Source organism: Manis javanica, chromosome X (genome assembly GCF_040802235.1).
Source record: "Manis javanica isolate MJ-LG chromosome X, MJ_LKY, whole genome shotgun sequence".
NCBI lineage: Eukaryota > Metazoa > Chordata > Mammalia > Pholidota > Manidae > Manis > Manis javanica.
In genome coordinates, this window is record NC_133174.1 from 140,792,486 (window position 1) to 140,808,103 (window position 15,618).

The following is a 15,618-nucleotide window of genomic DNA, read 5'->3' on the forward strand; positions in this document are numbered from 1 at the left end:
ATCGTGGTCAGCTGTTTCTTAATACACTGCTGTCCTCATTATACTGTAATTCCTTTCTGGCCTGACTTGCGGCTTTGGTCAGTGGCGTGATAGCTCCAGGTCCAAAGCTACACACTACAAGCGAAGAAATAAGGCCCACCCGGAGGCTTAACGAGGACCACTCGGGGCTTGCGGGAGGCTAAATTAGCGTGAGGCGACCAGAGGAAAAGGCGGCCCGGCGACAGAACCATCCAAAGGCTCCGTCCAACGGCATAAATCAGGGGTGCCTGTGGCGTCCACAGCCCCGGGCGCTGCCAGCACCAACCCCGGGGACACGCTGGGGCTGCTCAACAGGGTTCCGGCCGGACTGACTGACCTACTCACCTCCCCTATACACAGCCCCATCACCTCCTCCTTTTCAGTGCTCAGAGCGTGGTTGAGACAAACTAGGAAAGCATCCGACTCCAGGTGGACAGCCTGCACCGCCTGCACCACCTGCACCGCCATCTTGGTCCAGCCCTGCTCACGTCCGCCTCGGGCCCAGTCGGGCCTGGCCAACCGGGTGCTCCGGCGCGCGGGTTCCGCGGGGGCGGGGCTTGGGTTGCGCGGGCGGGGCGCTGCGGGCGCGCGGGGGCGGGGCTTGGGCGCGGGGGCGGGGCCGGCCCGGCGACACCTGGGAAACACCCGCGCCGGTTGGGGCAGGCGTGGCCGTGGGGGTGGAGGGCGGTGGCCGGCCACGGTCCGGGCGTCAGGCCGGGCGGCGGGGGCGACAGGGAGGCGGCGCTCTCGGTCCGCAGGCCGACGTGGTCTGTGAGCGGCGCCGGGGCGGCCGGGCAGGCAGGCGCATTCCGAGGGCCCGCGCCCATTTTGCCCGCCCGCGGAAGGAAGCCGTGCGCGGCCTACACGCTCCGGGGACAGCCCTCTGAGGCGGCCTCGCCGCACGCGCCGGCCTCTTGAGCCAGAGGGACGCTCTTTTGAAATTCGGTCCTAAGACAGTTAAGGCTTTATTTTATTTTGTTCTGTTTACAAGTTACAGCCCCTGAATTTTGTTCAACTCTCCCTGGACCACTTCCGGTTGCCGGCCCGCGCCTCGTAACTTCGGTCCGGGTGACCTCGGCCCGGGATGCCCCTCGGCTCGCCCCAGGCTCACGTCCCGATCCTGGCTTGAGTGGTCCGGGTGGGGGACCTGGAAGTTTTAGCCTCGCTGCTCTCGAGGCGGATTAATTAGCCCAAGAAACATTATATTCATGTGAGTAACCTCTTGCAGAAACAGTGCTGTACTGTATCTGAAAAAGTATCACTCTTAAGCTTGGCTGCTGCTACTTTCTACAAAGGCTTTTTAGGTATCTGATGCAGGGAAGGAAAATGGGGGACTTAACGTATTTATTCAAGGTCGGATGTATCCCAGCAAATATCCACAGTACAGTTTCCTCAGCTGTCCTTGTCTTCATGATAGCAGACATGGTGAAATTATATGTAAAAATAATTTTACTTTGAGGTATGTCAAACGTGCCAGGGGTAAAGTACAGATCTTCCAACTCCCAAAGTTAGGAGTTACACGTGGATTTCAGGAACCAGTCTAACTCAAAAGAAAAATCTATGCCATGCCGCCTCCAGAGCCCATCAGTGTTTGGGTTTGTTTGATCTGCTTTTCTATTCCATTTGTAGTTTTGAAGCCAGGCAGGCATGGCAGTACTGGAAAGGGAACATTCTCAAGGTGCTACTTGAAGAGGTGTTGATGCTTTGCTCTTTTCTCCCAAGTCAGTTCCAACCCAAGTCTCCCCACAGAGAGGGCCCACATCCAGGAAAACTATCTGTGGTATATATACCAGCAGCCTCCATTTTTACCTAATGCTAAGGATCACATGGTACATCTTCCAGTGACTGGTTTTGATGTGATGAACCTGGGGCAAAATCTCAACTGTGCAATTACAGTGTACCCATCTAAATTTTCTCTTTAAGTTTCAATTTGACACCATATATTATTTTCAATGACTGTTTGTGGCCACTATGACATGCCGTAATTGGGCAAGGATGACTCATGTTTCGTGATGGGATGTTTTGGGTTTATATAGTGCCATAAGGCACCTTCAAGAAGAAAAACACCTTTTGTTTATTGCTGGAGTTAGTAAATCTCATATTCCAGAATGATATTCTCTATTATAATATTGAGCTCTAAACGTTTAAATGGAGTAGGATAAAACGGTTAGCATTTATGGCAAGTTTATGTGCTAGACACCCTACTAAGCATTTATATACTTTATATATGGAAACTTCCCCAGTTGGAATCAGGCTCTGCAACTTAATACCTTAGTGACGTAGTACAAGTTACCTAACTTCTCTGTGCCTTCTCTCATCTTTAAGCAGGGGTAATAATAAGTATCTATCTAATCAGGTGATTGTGAATACTAAGTCAGTATATATAAAACATAGGAAGTGCTGACCATTATGATCAATATATTCTTTAAATTCTCATTTTATACCTCTGAGTTGTAAAGAAGTTAACTTGTCCCAAGTCACAAGGCTACTTAGTGGTAGAATCAGGATTCATATGCAGGCCAGGCTGACTCCAAGGCCTGCATTCTTGGTAACTTCACCCATTGTAATTGGATGAGTTTATTACTTGACTTCAAATAAAATATGTGTATTCAACTTATTAATGTTTAAAAACGTTCAAACACTTAGAAATTTAAGCAAATTACACAGTTTTTTTTACACGAGACAAAATAATTCATTCTTTGAAGGAAAAATAATAGTCTTAGAGTACTACCAAAGAAAGCCCTTCTATGTTGTATATCATCCATTTAAAACATAATTTACAAAGTGCCTTACTAAAAAATTATCTATCTAGGTCAGTGTGGTCTGGCCGTAGCACCAAGGTGAGCCCCAGGGGAACAATCTCTTTTAGTGTCTTCATGGATGATAAAGCTATACAAACACTTTTTTAAAACCATTTCAGTTTGTAGCTCGTAGTATCTTTGAGTTGAGTGGAACAGGTGTCATGCACAGAAAAATGTTCTCTAGTCAAATAAATTTGGGGAATGTTAAACAAAATAAAGTTTCTTTACTGCATAGTTTGCCAGAACTTTTACTATGCTAATGTACTTTATGACTGTACAAGATTCCCAGAGTTATTTGACCAAAGAAAAAGAGGCGAATGTTCCAAGAATCACATTAAGGAAATGGTATACCATTAATACAACCTGTGATTTTGTGGACTCTTAATTCCTCTAATTCAGCCTTTACTTTTCTCTGTTGAGGATATTGGTTAGTGCTTCTATAGCAGCTTCTCAGTCCCTTGATCACTGCAGTTGCCTCTCACTGGGCTTTCATGGTATCTCTGAGTGCTAGCTAACAGAAATTCAAGGTCATATGCTAGGGTTTGTTTCCAGGCTTCTCCAGCTCATGCCCAGCATGCTGCCTTTCTTCTAAGAATATTTTGTAGTGATTCATAGGCTTCTTTGTAGTGGTTCATAGTAACTTAGACCATCTCCAATTTGTTTGCCCTCTGTTCCACCGGAATTATTTCCTTTTAATAATGTCAGTATAACCAGTAAAATTTTGCTTTTTAGCCAAAAAAATTTTTAATGTCAGTATGTTGGTTGTTTCTAGGACCTATCTGTGAAGTTGAGATTGTCCTGAAACACTTAACACTGGTTTCTACTTTTTAAAAAGGCGACACTTCCTTTTACTCAAAATCCAGACTTTACTATATTTTGGCATTAGTATTCACTGGGTTTTTGTTTCTCTCCTTTCCAAAGCCCTGGGGAGGAGGAGAGGCAAAACAATTGTCTGCTAAATGGAAAAAAAATGGCTTTGAAAAAAATAATAGATAGTTATATAATACACCTAAAGAATCAGTCTCTACCTGTGTATATGTGGCCTTCATCTGTTTCCCCTCTACTCACCATACCTACCACCCACTCACAACAACATTGTTTGACTAGTATTTGAGACTTGAGGTGCCCAATACTGTATCATTCCTGCTATCGAGGAGCTTACAATACTCTGTTGATTGTAGACAGGACTTGTGAAATAGGCATAGCAAACAATGCAAGGCAATTTATAGTTAGAGGTCAAAATAAGAGCTGAATTTTAGAGAGAAATACTACAGTAGTCATTAGAGGCAAGAAGTTTACATAGAGAACGCAGGCATCTGCACTCCTCTGCAGTAATAGTAGTGAGATAGGCCTGGGGAGGCATTTAGGCAACTGGGAAGGAAGAGTTAGAAATGAGCCTGGTGTTTGGAGGAGCCTGATATTTGTCTTAGGTACAGCCGGTAGTGGTGCTCGCTGGAATTAGTGACAGATAAGATGTAGCAACTGAAGGAGAGAAAGAGTTCCAAGATAACTCAAATTTTGAGTCTGCAGGATCAGGAGAGGTGGTGTTGCCATTGAGAGAAACTGGGATTTGGTGAAGGAGAAGTGGTTCCACTTTAGGTGAGTTGGAAATGGAGAGCCCTCGAAGATAGGAGCTTATAGTGGGCTCAGAGTTAGACCCACTGAGAGAGCAATGGGATAGCAATTGTGATACTCTTAAATTATCCACTAAAATCTGACTGTTTCTTAAAGTCCATAAAAAGTATTTTCTACATTCCTTCCAGGGAAAGTAAATGAACAGTATTAAGGACAAAGTCAGACTCAATTGTTGTCCTTGAAAAGAGAGCTTGGTTTAGCTCGATTAGTTCTTTTCTGTAGCTTTTTCCTGGGCTGCATCATACTGTTCGCTCTTGGCAATCTCACTGGTGCGTTTAAGACTCTCCCAAGATGTGCTGCAGGTCCTCTGCCACCTAATGGGAATAGGAGGCCTTTTGTTTTGTTGGGCACATCCCCAGTGCTGTATCTGTGTTCTGCCAAAGACAGAAATACAGTGAAACCAGTCCTGGGACATCATGAGCCAAGTCCAAACAATTCATTCCTGCAAAATGCAGGTCAAGTTATTGTGAGGCCCAGCTGCTATAAGTAACCTTTCTAAGTAAATTGATAAATAGGTTGTTTGCCTTTAAAACAAACTTTTAATTTCAATTTACAAAGCTATCACATGATTTGGCCTTCACAATCTTAAGTTGAAAATGGAACTGCTTGGAAGGAGCTTTTACCTGGAGAACATGGCATGCATGTATCTATTCCACTGTTTTCCTGCTCAAATCAGTGTACCCTTAGGTACACCCCTGTGCATATTCTGTTGCTAGCTACATTTTGTCACATGCTGCTTTGTGAATGCAAAGACTGTGAGACCATTGCCCAGCTTCCTACATTCCCACACAACACCTCACCTAACTGAACTCATGAGTGCTTCACAGTCAATCATTAGCGTTACCTAAGTCTCTGCCTGAGTGTCACTTCATTGTCTTGCAGGGAGCTTCACATGTCCTTGGCTATGTTTAGGCTGTGCAAGTAGACATATATGAGGTTTGGTTCTGGTTGGTGGTTGCTAGTACCAGGTCACCTTGCTCACTGATGAGTTCATTCAAACCCAAAAAGTCACACCTGTGTCCTGTGCGCGGGTGCTACAGGCTTAGGTGGAGAAAAGCAGGGCTAGAATTGGAACCCAAAGCCCAGAATGGCAGGAGAGGATGTGGGGGCTCCACCCGATCACCTCTGGGTTCACCAAGAGGGCATCTACCGCGACGAATACCAACGCACGTGGGTGGCCGTCGTGGAAGAGGTAACTTTACATTTTGTTTGTTTATTTATTGATTTTGTTTTCAAGCAACCTGGTTTCTAACCAGTCTCAATATCCTGAAGTCCTTGGTTTTATTTTGGTCATTTCTTTCCATCAGGAGACGAGTTTCCTAAGGGCAAGAGTCCAGCAAGTTCAGGTTCCCTTAGGTGACGCAGCTAGACCAAGTCACCTTCTTACCTCCCAGCTACCTCTCATGTGGCAACTCTACCCAGAGGAGCGCTACATGGATAACAACTCTCGCTTGTGGCAGATCCAGCATCATTTAATGGTACACATGTTGCTTGATCAAGTTCCATTGTATTGGAGCCCCTGTAACAGCGTACTCTATAAACGTCTCTTTTTGTGACAGGTCAGGGGCGTACAGGAGCTGTTGCTTAAGCTTTTGCCTGATGATTAACCTGGTAAGTATTTCTATTTCTCCTCTGTCCCTCCTTCTTTCTCACTTTATTTGCTTATGGTGATTTTAATGATCTGTTTTTTTTCCAGGTGCTGGGATTCTAGGAAGATATGCTCCTCTGTTCTGTTCAGTATATGGCAATCACTTTATCCGCCACTGCAGTGCACCCACCTGTGGGCCTGGAGGGAGGGAGTGGGTTGAAAAACTGCTCAAGAACACAGAAGTTTAGGAAGGGTCATGAAGAACACCACAAGTGGAACTGCAGAGAGAGGGTTACACAGGCAGAAAGTGAGTCAACAAAAACACTTAGTCAGGATATGTAACTTGAAATTGACTCCTTTGGAAATTGCCATAGAACCTTTAATGGACATCATCAGCTGGAACTGGGATCTGATGAATCCCACAAAAGTCAGCACCTGCTACAGAACAGATGCCCTGATCACCAAGGACTTGGTACTGATTTAGAGAGAAGAGAGCAGCTCCTAGCAGCATCAACATCTATTTGTCGCTTATTTGCTCTGCAGCAATCCACCTGCCTTTCCTTCTCCCATCCTGTAAATATCCTAGGTTTTGCTCCAGTGTTTCCCATCCCAGTACTGACCTAACTTGGATCTACAGAGAAATTAGGGTGCTCTGGGGTAAAAAAGGTGGGGCGGGAGGTTATCTGCCTTAATGAAATTAGCTACAAAGGCTCCTGGGCCTTTTTCCTTTCTGGAATTGTCTTCAAGTTATTAGAAGTTGCTGATCCAAATCAGGGGCACTTAAATTCATTCTGTGATTACAGATATTTTAAATAAGTTGGTTTCTATAAGAGCTCCAAAAATCATTTTTAGCTGCTCAACTAGCACTTCCCTCTAGAAGTAATAGCACCAAATATTGCTGATTCCTAGGAAAGCATTTACTACTTGATAAAGTATTTCCTGAGTTAAAATTATCATAATGGTTTATATATATTAAAAGTAAGGTTTTACTTTTAAAAAAATCTTGGGAATAATTAATACAGTATATGAGCCCTTACTGCCTTCCAGGCACTATTCTATGCACTTTATATTCTTTATCATTTAATCCTTCCATCAATGTTTTGAGGTAGGTATCCCCATTTTACACACAACTAATAAGGAAAAAGGCTCAAGGGGTTTAATTACTTAGCAAGTGTGGTTCTATGAATGGTAGTGCCAGGCAGTGGACAGGCCCATCAGGCTGTGGCACGAGCTTCTCTAGCCCAACATTGGTTTACAGTATTCAAGATGAGTTGATTGAAATCAAGGGTTTTTTTTGTAAAGCTATTATATCTTCCAAATTGAATGAAATGGATATAAAAATACATCTGATTCATCCTATGAATGGAAATATTTTTAGTGTAATTGTTGTCCAGCAACTGTAAGGGCATACTGCTTGTCTCAGAAGAAAATTCCATCTCGAGGGGCTTTAAAGTCTTTATAGATAAAAGACAAAATAAAAATCATTTTTCTTATTTTAGTTTTCTGGATATGCCACAGAAGGATCCGTGCCAGAAACAAGCCTGTGAAATACAGAAATGTTTACAAGGTAATATGTTAAATGTTTTTTTATATTTTTCCACTTTATCTCTAAACTAATTATAAGAGACCAATTGTTCTTTTTATCAGCAAACTATATTAACTCCATTCAGAATGTAATATTTCTGTAATTATCTGGAAGCTTTCTCATTATGTCATCAAAGATGCAGAAAAAGTGGTGTTATCTAAGCTTGGGATTTGCAGGCATGGTTGTACATTAGAATCACCTGGAGCCCTTTAAAAACTTGCCTAGAACAATTAAATCAGACCTCCAGGGGTGTGGGCAGGAATTGGTCTAAAAAGCTAACCAGGTTATTTTAATGTGCACCCAGAGTTAAGAATTACTAGGATGAGCAAAATGCTTTTTTTTTTTAAACACTCGTTTTAAGTGCATTGGTTATACTTCATTGTGGCTGAAAACTCACTTTTTAAAAGCAATCAGGTTAGAAGGAGGTATTGAAAATATAATTGGAATTCAGGCTGCCGAAGTCAGCAACTTACTCTCACCTAAAGCTTATTTGATGTGATTTGTCCATTTTTGCCCCATTTGGTTTTAAATTAGCCAATAAGTTTGACTAAATGTTACGGGATTTTATTTTTTATAATCAGTGAATGATTACTGGCAGAAAAAATAGAAAAAGCTCCATGGCTATCTGAATTTGAAAACTGACTTTCTTTGATAACTTTTCCATTAAAGTAATAGAGATCGGTGCCTATGAAAACAGATAAGAGTAGGAAGGACAAATGTTCAAAGTTCACCCAAATGCTCACCACCAAAGGAAACCCTTGTTCACATATTTCTGTTGACTTTTTAAGTTTCATTCTTGAACTTTTATTTTATGATGTAAGCAGTATTTTATACAATCTTTTCATCTAAAATGTTAATGTATAAAATTATGCCATTTTATTCATCCTTCCCTTCCTCTAAATTTAAGAAAAGGGAAAAATGTTTTTTACAGTTTATCCTCCCAAATAAATTCTTACCTGATTTGAATTAGCAACGCCTGGATAAGGGAGAACAAGAATTCAGTTAGAGCTGGTTACAGTGCGGGAGGCTTGAAGGTTGGAAAGACTAAAAGTTAGCATTAAGTACTCCTTGAATGATAAGCACAATTAGAAGAGCTTTAAACATATTAAATCATTTAATCCTTTCGTTCATGAGATAGATGCTACTATGACCCCCATTTTATAGATGGGGAAATTGACACACAAGTTTGTAACTTACCCAGGGTAACACAACTAGTAAGGGGTACAGCAAGGATTTGAACCCCTTTGGTCTGGCTCCAACCCTGGACTCAGCCACCCTGCTTTATGCTCCATTTCCGATGAGAATTGTCTTTCCTATCCTGGGCTAACTTTCATGCACCCTATTTTAGTATCCAGGTATTCAGGTCAACTGCAGCTGCCCTAGAACCTTTAGGTCAAGTCCACCTTGACTTAGGATCTGTGTATAGCAGGGGTCTGCAAATGTTTTCCATAAAGGGCCAAATAGGACATATTTTAGGCTTTGGAGGCTAGGAGGTCTTTGTTGTATACTGTGTGTGTGTTTACAACCCTATAAAAATGTAAAAACCATTCTTAGCTCACAGCTGTAAAAAAAAGTTGAATTCAACCCTGAGGCTGTAATTTGTCAACCCCAGGTGTGCAGACTTAGGGACAGTCCAGCAGCCACTTTAAACTGCATGCAAAATTCCATGAAGGATACATGCATTTTGCTAATTCACCAAATTAACAAAAAGGGGTTAATGACCAAAAAAGGAAGGAGAGAGAGGTTAAAAACGAGCTGTAGAAAAGGCACATAAGCTATTAACTAAAAAAAAAAAGGAAATTATTTTTAATTATACTCTTTGACTACTTTGTAAACATAGTCTTCCTAATTACTTGTTGACTGGTGTTTAAATCAGAAAGAAATCAGTGGCCCTCAGTACATGCTGCCTCAGGTCTGTAGATACAGTAAAGTGAAAAGGAGGGGGAAGCGCCAATCTAAACCTCCCTGTGCCTTAGATCATGACTAGGGTCTGCCTGCCTGTTTTTCAGCCAACAACTACATGGAATCTAAGTGTCAGGCTGTCATCCACGAACTGCTTAAGTGTTGTGCTCGATATCCCAAGGGAAGATCTCTGGTCTGTTCAGGATTTGAAGACGAAGAAAAGCTGACACTGAAGTACACATCAAAGTCAAGTTCGCTGAGAAGTTAAATGCTGCACCACATTTTCACGAAGCAAGTTTTATTTGTCCTCCTGACTCTCCTTAAGGCCAGGTAGCAGCAAACAGCAAATGAAGTCAACTATAAAAGTTAAAGAATATGCCATCTATGCAGAACAGAATATAAATATAAATATATTAAATATGTAGAATGTAATAAAACTGAGCTGCTAAAATAAACCTGGTAGGTGAAAAATTTTGGTTTGGTAGTTGTGGTATTATGACTTAATGATATGTATTTGGTCTTTATCTCCGTTTCTGGTACAGAGCTCCTAAAACCCTAGGAATTTCCTAAGTCAAAAGGGATAAACGTGCCTTTTGTTATGTTAATGAGGTGACTGGAAAGTCCCTGGGTTTCCTAAGGATGGGGGCTGGTTGCCAGGGGAACCAACCACATGATTAGGGGGTTGGCAGTTTCAGTCCCCACCTCTGCCCTGATCTTTGGGGTGGGGCTGGAGAATATTGAGTTCAGTCACCAGTGGCTGGTGATTTAATCAATCATGCCTGTGTTATGAAGATTCTATAAAAACCCCAAAACAATTGGGGTTTAGAGGGCTTCCTGGTTGGTGAACCAGAATGCAGCCACAGAGGCTCCTGCGCACAGAACCTTGCCCTGTGTACCTCTTCATCTAGCTGTTCATCTGTATCCTTTATAATAAACTTAAACATTTAAGTAAATGTTTCTTGGAGTTCTGTGAGCCACTCTAGCAAATTGAACTGGAAAGCACCGTTGGGAACCTCAAGATTCATAGCCAATCAGAAGCACAGGTAACAACCTAGACTTGGAATAGGTGTCTTGTGGGACTCAGCACTTAACCAGTGAGATCTGATGCTAACTCCAGATAGTGTCATAACTGAATTAAATTTGTAGGACACCCAGTCACTGTCCATGGAGAATTGGTATTAATGAATTCTCTTTAGCATTTAAATTCAGGTTACTACATATATTCATAGACCTAACGTGAGATATGTTAGGTGAAGACTCACCCCTCCAACATCACAATTGTGACCTCTTTCATAGACTATGTGCTAAATACTAAGGTTTCTCTAACCCAATTCCATACCTGTTACATTTCCAATAATTCAAAGTGTCCTTACAGGTGCCTGTAAGAACATTTCTTCCCACTTTTGCATCACCACTACAGTGCTTAGAAGAAGGCACTGAATATTGTTAAGTGAGTGGTAGGAAAGGCACAGAAATGATTCTTGGAATACTTAGGGACTTGTAACTTACCATGAGAAAACTGAAAAAAAATTCATAAGACATCAGGCAGGCAGCAACAAATAGAATTCTTAGGTGAGTATATACTTATAATCAAAACCTATTACAGCAGAGATTGATGTTAATACAAGGCTGCTGGAGGAAGCCTGTTGACAGTTGTCAGTGAGTGTAGTGTTGGGGATAGGAGACAGTATCAAGCCATTTGCTTTCCTCAAATTTGTGCTAGCTCCACCCTGCTCTCCACCCCGCCCCCACCAAAAAGAAAAAGATGACTTTCTAAGCAAGCGCAGAAACAAATTGTTAGATCCCTGTCTCAGTCCATTTGGGCTCGTATAACAAAATACCACAGATGGGGGTGGCTTACATTTATTTCTCACAGCTCTGGTGGCTGTGTTACACTAGGTAGATAGGTAAATAGAAGCAGGGAGAGGAAGGGGGACTTAAGTCGGATGCTTGCTTACATTCCAATCATCCTGTGTGAGCTGTTTTGTTGGGATGTGCAGTGAGGGTATAGACGTACACTGCTAAAACGGGCTGGTTCCACCATGGAGGAGAAATTGACCCGAACTTCACCCCAAAATCTATTAACATAGTAAAAATCATACCCTTCTGTCCTCACCATAGTAAGAAATCACACCTCCCTGAGCCTTGACACTCCTGTTGAAAACCAAATACAGCCAACCATCTGTCCACTATCCTGAGGCTGGAACAAGCCCAAAGGCCAAAAAAACTGTTCCCTTTGAAACCTAATCCCACTTGGTGAATACTCATCTCCCTGTACAAAAGGCAACCTGAAGGCAACCCCTTCTGGGTCTGCCCACGCACAACTCTGGGACGTGTACTATTGCTTTCTCTATTCTCTTTTTTGCAAATAAACTTATAAAGCTCAACCGCTTTTTGTGTCCGTTATTGAATTTTTTCTCACAATGACATCAAGGACGCATCTCTGATAACAGCTGGAAGTCCAAGACCAAGGAAACAGCAGATTCCGTGTCTGGTGCGAGCCCACTTCCTGGTTTGGTGTCTTCTTGCTGTGTCCTCACACGGTGGAAGGGGTGAGGGAGCTCTCCTGGGTCTCTTACGAGTGCACTAACCACATTAGAGAGGGCTCTACCCTTATGACCTCATCACCTCCCAAAGGCCCCACCTCCTAATATCACCTTGGGGGGTCAGGATGTCAGCATGCAAATTTGGGGGACAGAAACTTCAGTCCGTACCAGGGAGGATCCTTCCTTACCTCTGCCAGCATGCTAGAAAAAACCTACATTGCTATTAATGGACTAAGATACAAGAACAGTCCCTGATGTTCAAATACCATTACTGAGACCAGCTGTTCTTTAAAGCAACATTCCATAAAGTGTCTCTAGGAATTGCTGTAACAGGAAAAAAGGTTTCTGTGGTCAGTTAAATTTGGGGAATGCTAGTGAACAGATCTTTCCTTGTAAGACTTCAGAGCTCTTCACATGCTAATGTGCATTACATTTCTTTGTAAAGGATTACTATATGCAGTGCTTGCCAAAGTTAGCCCAGTGAGCCTATTTTGCAGACAGCATCTCTCAAGATGAATGCTCTCCAGAGAGTTAGAGAAATGCTGCCTTAGAGACATTTGGTCCACAAACCAAGGTAACAGCGCTATGTTCTCATGAAATCATTTAAATAAGATTGTTAATAGTAAAACAATTAAATTATTTTATAACTGTTTACATCATATACAAATCTAAATTACATTTAAAGTTACCAATTGATAGCAGCGCTAGGTTTACATTAGGAATCACTACATCATCAAATTGACTACTTTCCTGTGCTTTATAACAAAATTACTTAACTACTCAAGTTCAGACTGTCCTAAAAAGTTTTTCCTAAGGTATACTACTTTATTTAGGGGTCCTAAAGCTTTACATGAATGGTTCTGTTCTGTTCTTTAAACTCAGAGCTGTGTCAATTTAAGTCAACATCTATTGGCAGATACTGATTTCAACCTTAATTCTTGTTAGATATTATAACACACAGAAAAACAAAATAGCCATTAGAGAACCTTAACACTTATGTCTTAGGGACCACAGTTAGCACTGAATCTGTCACGGGAAGGAACTGGGAAAGTCAGAACTATGATCTCATCTTCCATTTTAGAGACTGAAAAGCCTCTAAGTGGGCTATTAGGGACACTAAGTTTAATCACTTGGTTGACTAGTAGCTGTCTTGCCAATGGGTTTCAGCCCCGGGCAAGTTCACTATGGATTCAATTTGACCAAGGAAATGACACTAGAGCATTCTTGGGGCGAAACGGTTTATTACTGGGCTTGATTCCCGACGGTAGGTCGAGCACTAGAGTTACGTCTGCATCCAACAGTCTGCAGGCCTGTAATCCTCTGTCATCTCTGCCTCTGCCCAGAGCCCTGGGCCAAGCTCTTTATATAGTGACTCAGTCAATAATATCTTATTGCCTATGGCTGTGGAAGCAGTAGCCTAGCAATAGGCCAGTTACAGCATCAGGTGGTTTAAGTTCAGTGAGGATCCTGGCCATAGGAACCCCAACTTCCCCACACTCCACCCCTCCAGTATTCTTCCTTACAATCTACACACTCTCAATCTTCTGCAATGGTCCCTGTGCGAGAAAGCTGGTGCACTGTAACCAGATTCCACAACAGCAACAGAGGGTAACAAAAACTTAGAGATAATAACAAAAATTAAGATACAACATTTTGAACAAAAATTATAATAATCCTCAAGCTAGAGGAGGTTCCTAATCCACAAAGACCTTAGGGGCGATAAGACTACATTTTAATGCCACCAACATAGGCAAATCTTGTCCATCAGGTAGGATGCATGCAAGAGAGTGGTCCTGGGATAGGACTGTAGCAGGAAGGGGGTCCCTTCCAGGTCTAGTGTACCATACTTTTATTCCTCTCCCCATGGGGGTTACTGAAGGGTCTATATGTAGTGCTACTGGAGGTGCATGCAGTGGCTGTAATGATAAAACAAAACTCCCCGGTAAGATGCTCCTACCTTCTGGCCGTTCAGGATATACTACTGTGACCTCTGGGGGCCACTATGCTGCTATTCCAGGAATACACAGAAGGCCAGTTTCCAGGCCTTGTCCCCAAGGTGCCAGGAGAGCCAGCCATCGTTGGTCCATGTGTTGAAAGGTCCAAGGCCACGTCCACTCAGTGGAGTCTCCGGGGTTCAGTGCAGCTGGTGCTGGCAGCAAGATGTTATTCTGGTGGCCAAACCTGGGCTTCAGTGATTCTCCCTTGGTTTGTACTTGCAGTTGTACAGGGGAGGCAGCCATATGTGCTAACATGTCTACGGGGCTCAGGGCTCCCTTTTGGGGTCTCTCTTTCAAATGCCATAGCACAGTCCATAAGTGGACTGACCATCCCCGCAGACTATTGGTATCTGACTTTAGTCCGGATTTTAAGCCATTGTGCCTCTCTATCATGCCTGCTGCAGTAGGATTGTACGGCACATGAAACTTCCGTTGGATTCCCAGCAGTGTATGTCCAGTAAAATGGGTGCCCCGATCACTCTCAATTACCTGTGGTCAGTCATAGGTGGCAAAGAGACGCTCCAGGCCTCTTCTGGTCATCTGCTGGTCTACACAATGGGCAGAAAAAGCAACCACAAGTCCAGTGGCTGTGTCCACACGTCATCGCATACTGATATCCTTCTGACCCAGGTAGAGGCCCAGTATAGTTTATCTGCCACTTGATGAGGGGTATAGTCCCTTAGCTATTGTCCCATGTTGCTGTGGAACTTGGTGTAAGTCCCTTTTGGAGCACACGACACACTCCTGCCGGGCTCTACTAACTTCTTCGAAGGTCAAAGGCAAGCCCCACCGATGGGCTACAGCCCACATTGTCTTTTGCCCCGCATGCAACAAATGCTGATGTAACCATTGGGCTACATCAGAGGCAGGCTTTCTTTCTAAACCAACATATCTAGGCCAATTTATCCACCTCATCATTTCCTTGGGATGACAGTGCAAATGACCTGTCACATGATATACTGTAACTGTTTTAGTCTGACCACAGGCCCATAAGGCTTGCCACAATTCTTGCCCCCAAAGGGGTCGGTGACCAACCAGCCAGTTGGTATGGTACCAGCTTGGTATCCACAGGGTCAAGCCCGGATACACAGCCCAGCTGTCAGTGCAGACAACTCTAGGGGAGGGCTCCTGGCTGATCACAAGCCACACAGCCTGCAACTCTGCCCATTGGCTGCTCTTCCCCTCCCCATCTTCCACCCATATTGTCTCAGTCTTAGGATGGAAAGCTATGGCCCTCCATTTTGGGGGCTGCCCACGGCTGGAGCCATCTGTGCACCATGCATTCTTCGGGTCTAGGGGCTCTTCCGTCCTGATAGGGACTCTCTGCTACTAATGGTTCCAAAGCAAGTTCTTCCTGCTTTTCACTAGTATATGTCACCGGCCCCAACAAGCGTTGGAGTCCTTCACTCAAGGGGCTACTAGAGAGGGCAGTACGCTGCTGCAGGTAAGCACCCCACTTGGCTAGTGTGGATGTTTGTGTCACACCAGTCCTTGGCTTTTGGGTCCCGTCTTGTACCCACCCCAAGATGGGATAGGTCATTATTAC

At 43.3% G+C, this 15,618-nt stretch overlaps 3 protein-coding genes across 11 annotated transcripts in view; 2 read left to right on the forward strand and 1 right to left on the reverse strand.

Annotated features, from left to right (window-relative positions):
• Nucleotides 1–495, reverse strand: part of BRCC3 (BRCA1/BRCA2-containing complex subunit 3) — a 62,845-nt gene extending 62,350 nt beyond the window's left edge. For 2 of the 4 annotated variants that reach the window (XM_073227889.1, XM_073227891.1), the window contains exon 1: nt 364–489. In XM_073227889.1, the coding sequence (XP_073083990.1) occupies nt 364–486 (123 nt within the window). In that variant the 5' untranslated portion in view covers nt 487–489. Of the gene's footprint in view, nt 1–363 lie in introns of all 4 variants that reach the window. The other 2 variants (XM_073227890.1, XM_073227892.1) reach the window with 2 other exon arrangements.
• A 340-nt stretch (nt 496–835) lies between these two features.
• Nucleotides 836–10,005, forward strand: CMC4 (C-X9-C motif containing 4). 5 transcript variants are annotated; one of them, XM_017648251.3, is made up of 3 exons: nt 836–974; nt 7,542–7,609; nt 9,637–10,005. In XM_017648251.3, the coding sequence occupies exons 2-3, from the start codon at nt 7,552–7,554 to the stop codon at nt 9,795–9,797; spliced, it is 219 nt and encodes a 72-aa protein (XP_017503740.1). In that variant the 5' UTR covers nt 836–974; nt 7,542–7,551; the 3' UTR covers nt 9,798–10,005. The 5 variants fall into 5 exon arrangements, with proteins under 5 accessions (XP_017503740.1, XP_017503737.1, XP_036880948.1 ...); XM_017648248.3 differs by lacking the exon at nt 836–974 and adding an exon at nt 1,018–1,228; XM_037025053.2 differs by lacking the exon at nt 836–974 and adding an exon at nt 5,795–5,932.
• Nucleotides 837–6,334, forward strand: MTCP1 (mature T cell proliferation 1). 2 transcript variants are annotated; one of them, XM_037025052.2, is made up of 5 exons: nt 837–974; nt 5,495–5,646; nt 5,762–5,932; nt 6,014–6,065; nt 6,151–6,334. In XM_037025052.2, the coding sequence occupies exons 2-4, from the start codon at nt 5,542–5,544 to the stop codon at nt 6,059–6,061; spliced, it is 324 nt and encodes a 107-aa protein (XP_036880947.1). In that variant the 5' UTR covers nt 837–974; nt 5,495–5,541; the 3' UTR covers nt 6,062–6,065; nt 6,151–6,334. The 2 variants fall into 2 exon arrangements, with proteins under 2 accessions (XP_036880947.1, XP_017503735.1); XM_017648246.1 differs by lacking the exon at nt 837–974 and adding an exon at nt 1,021–1,228.
• Nucleotides 10,006–15,618: the final 5,613 nt, after the last annotated feature.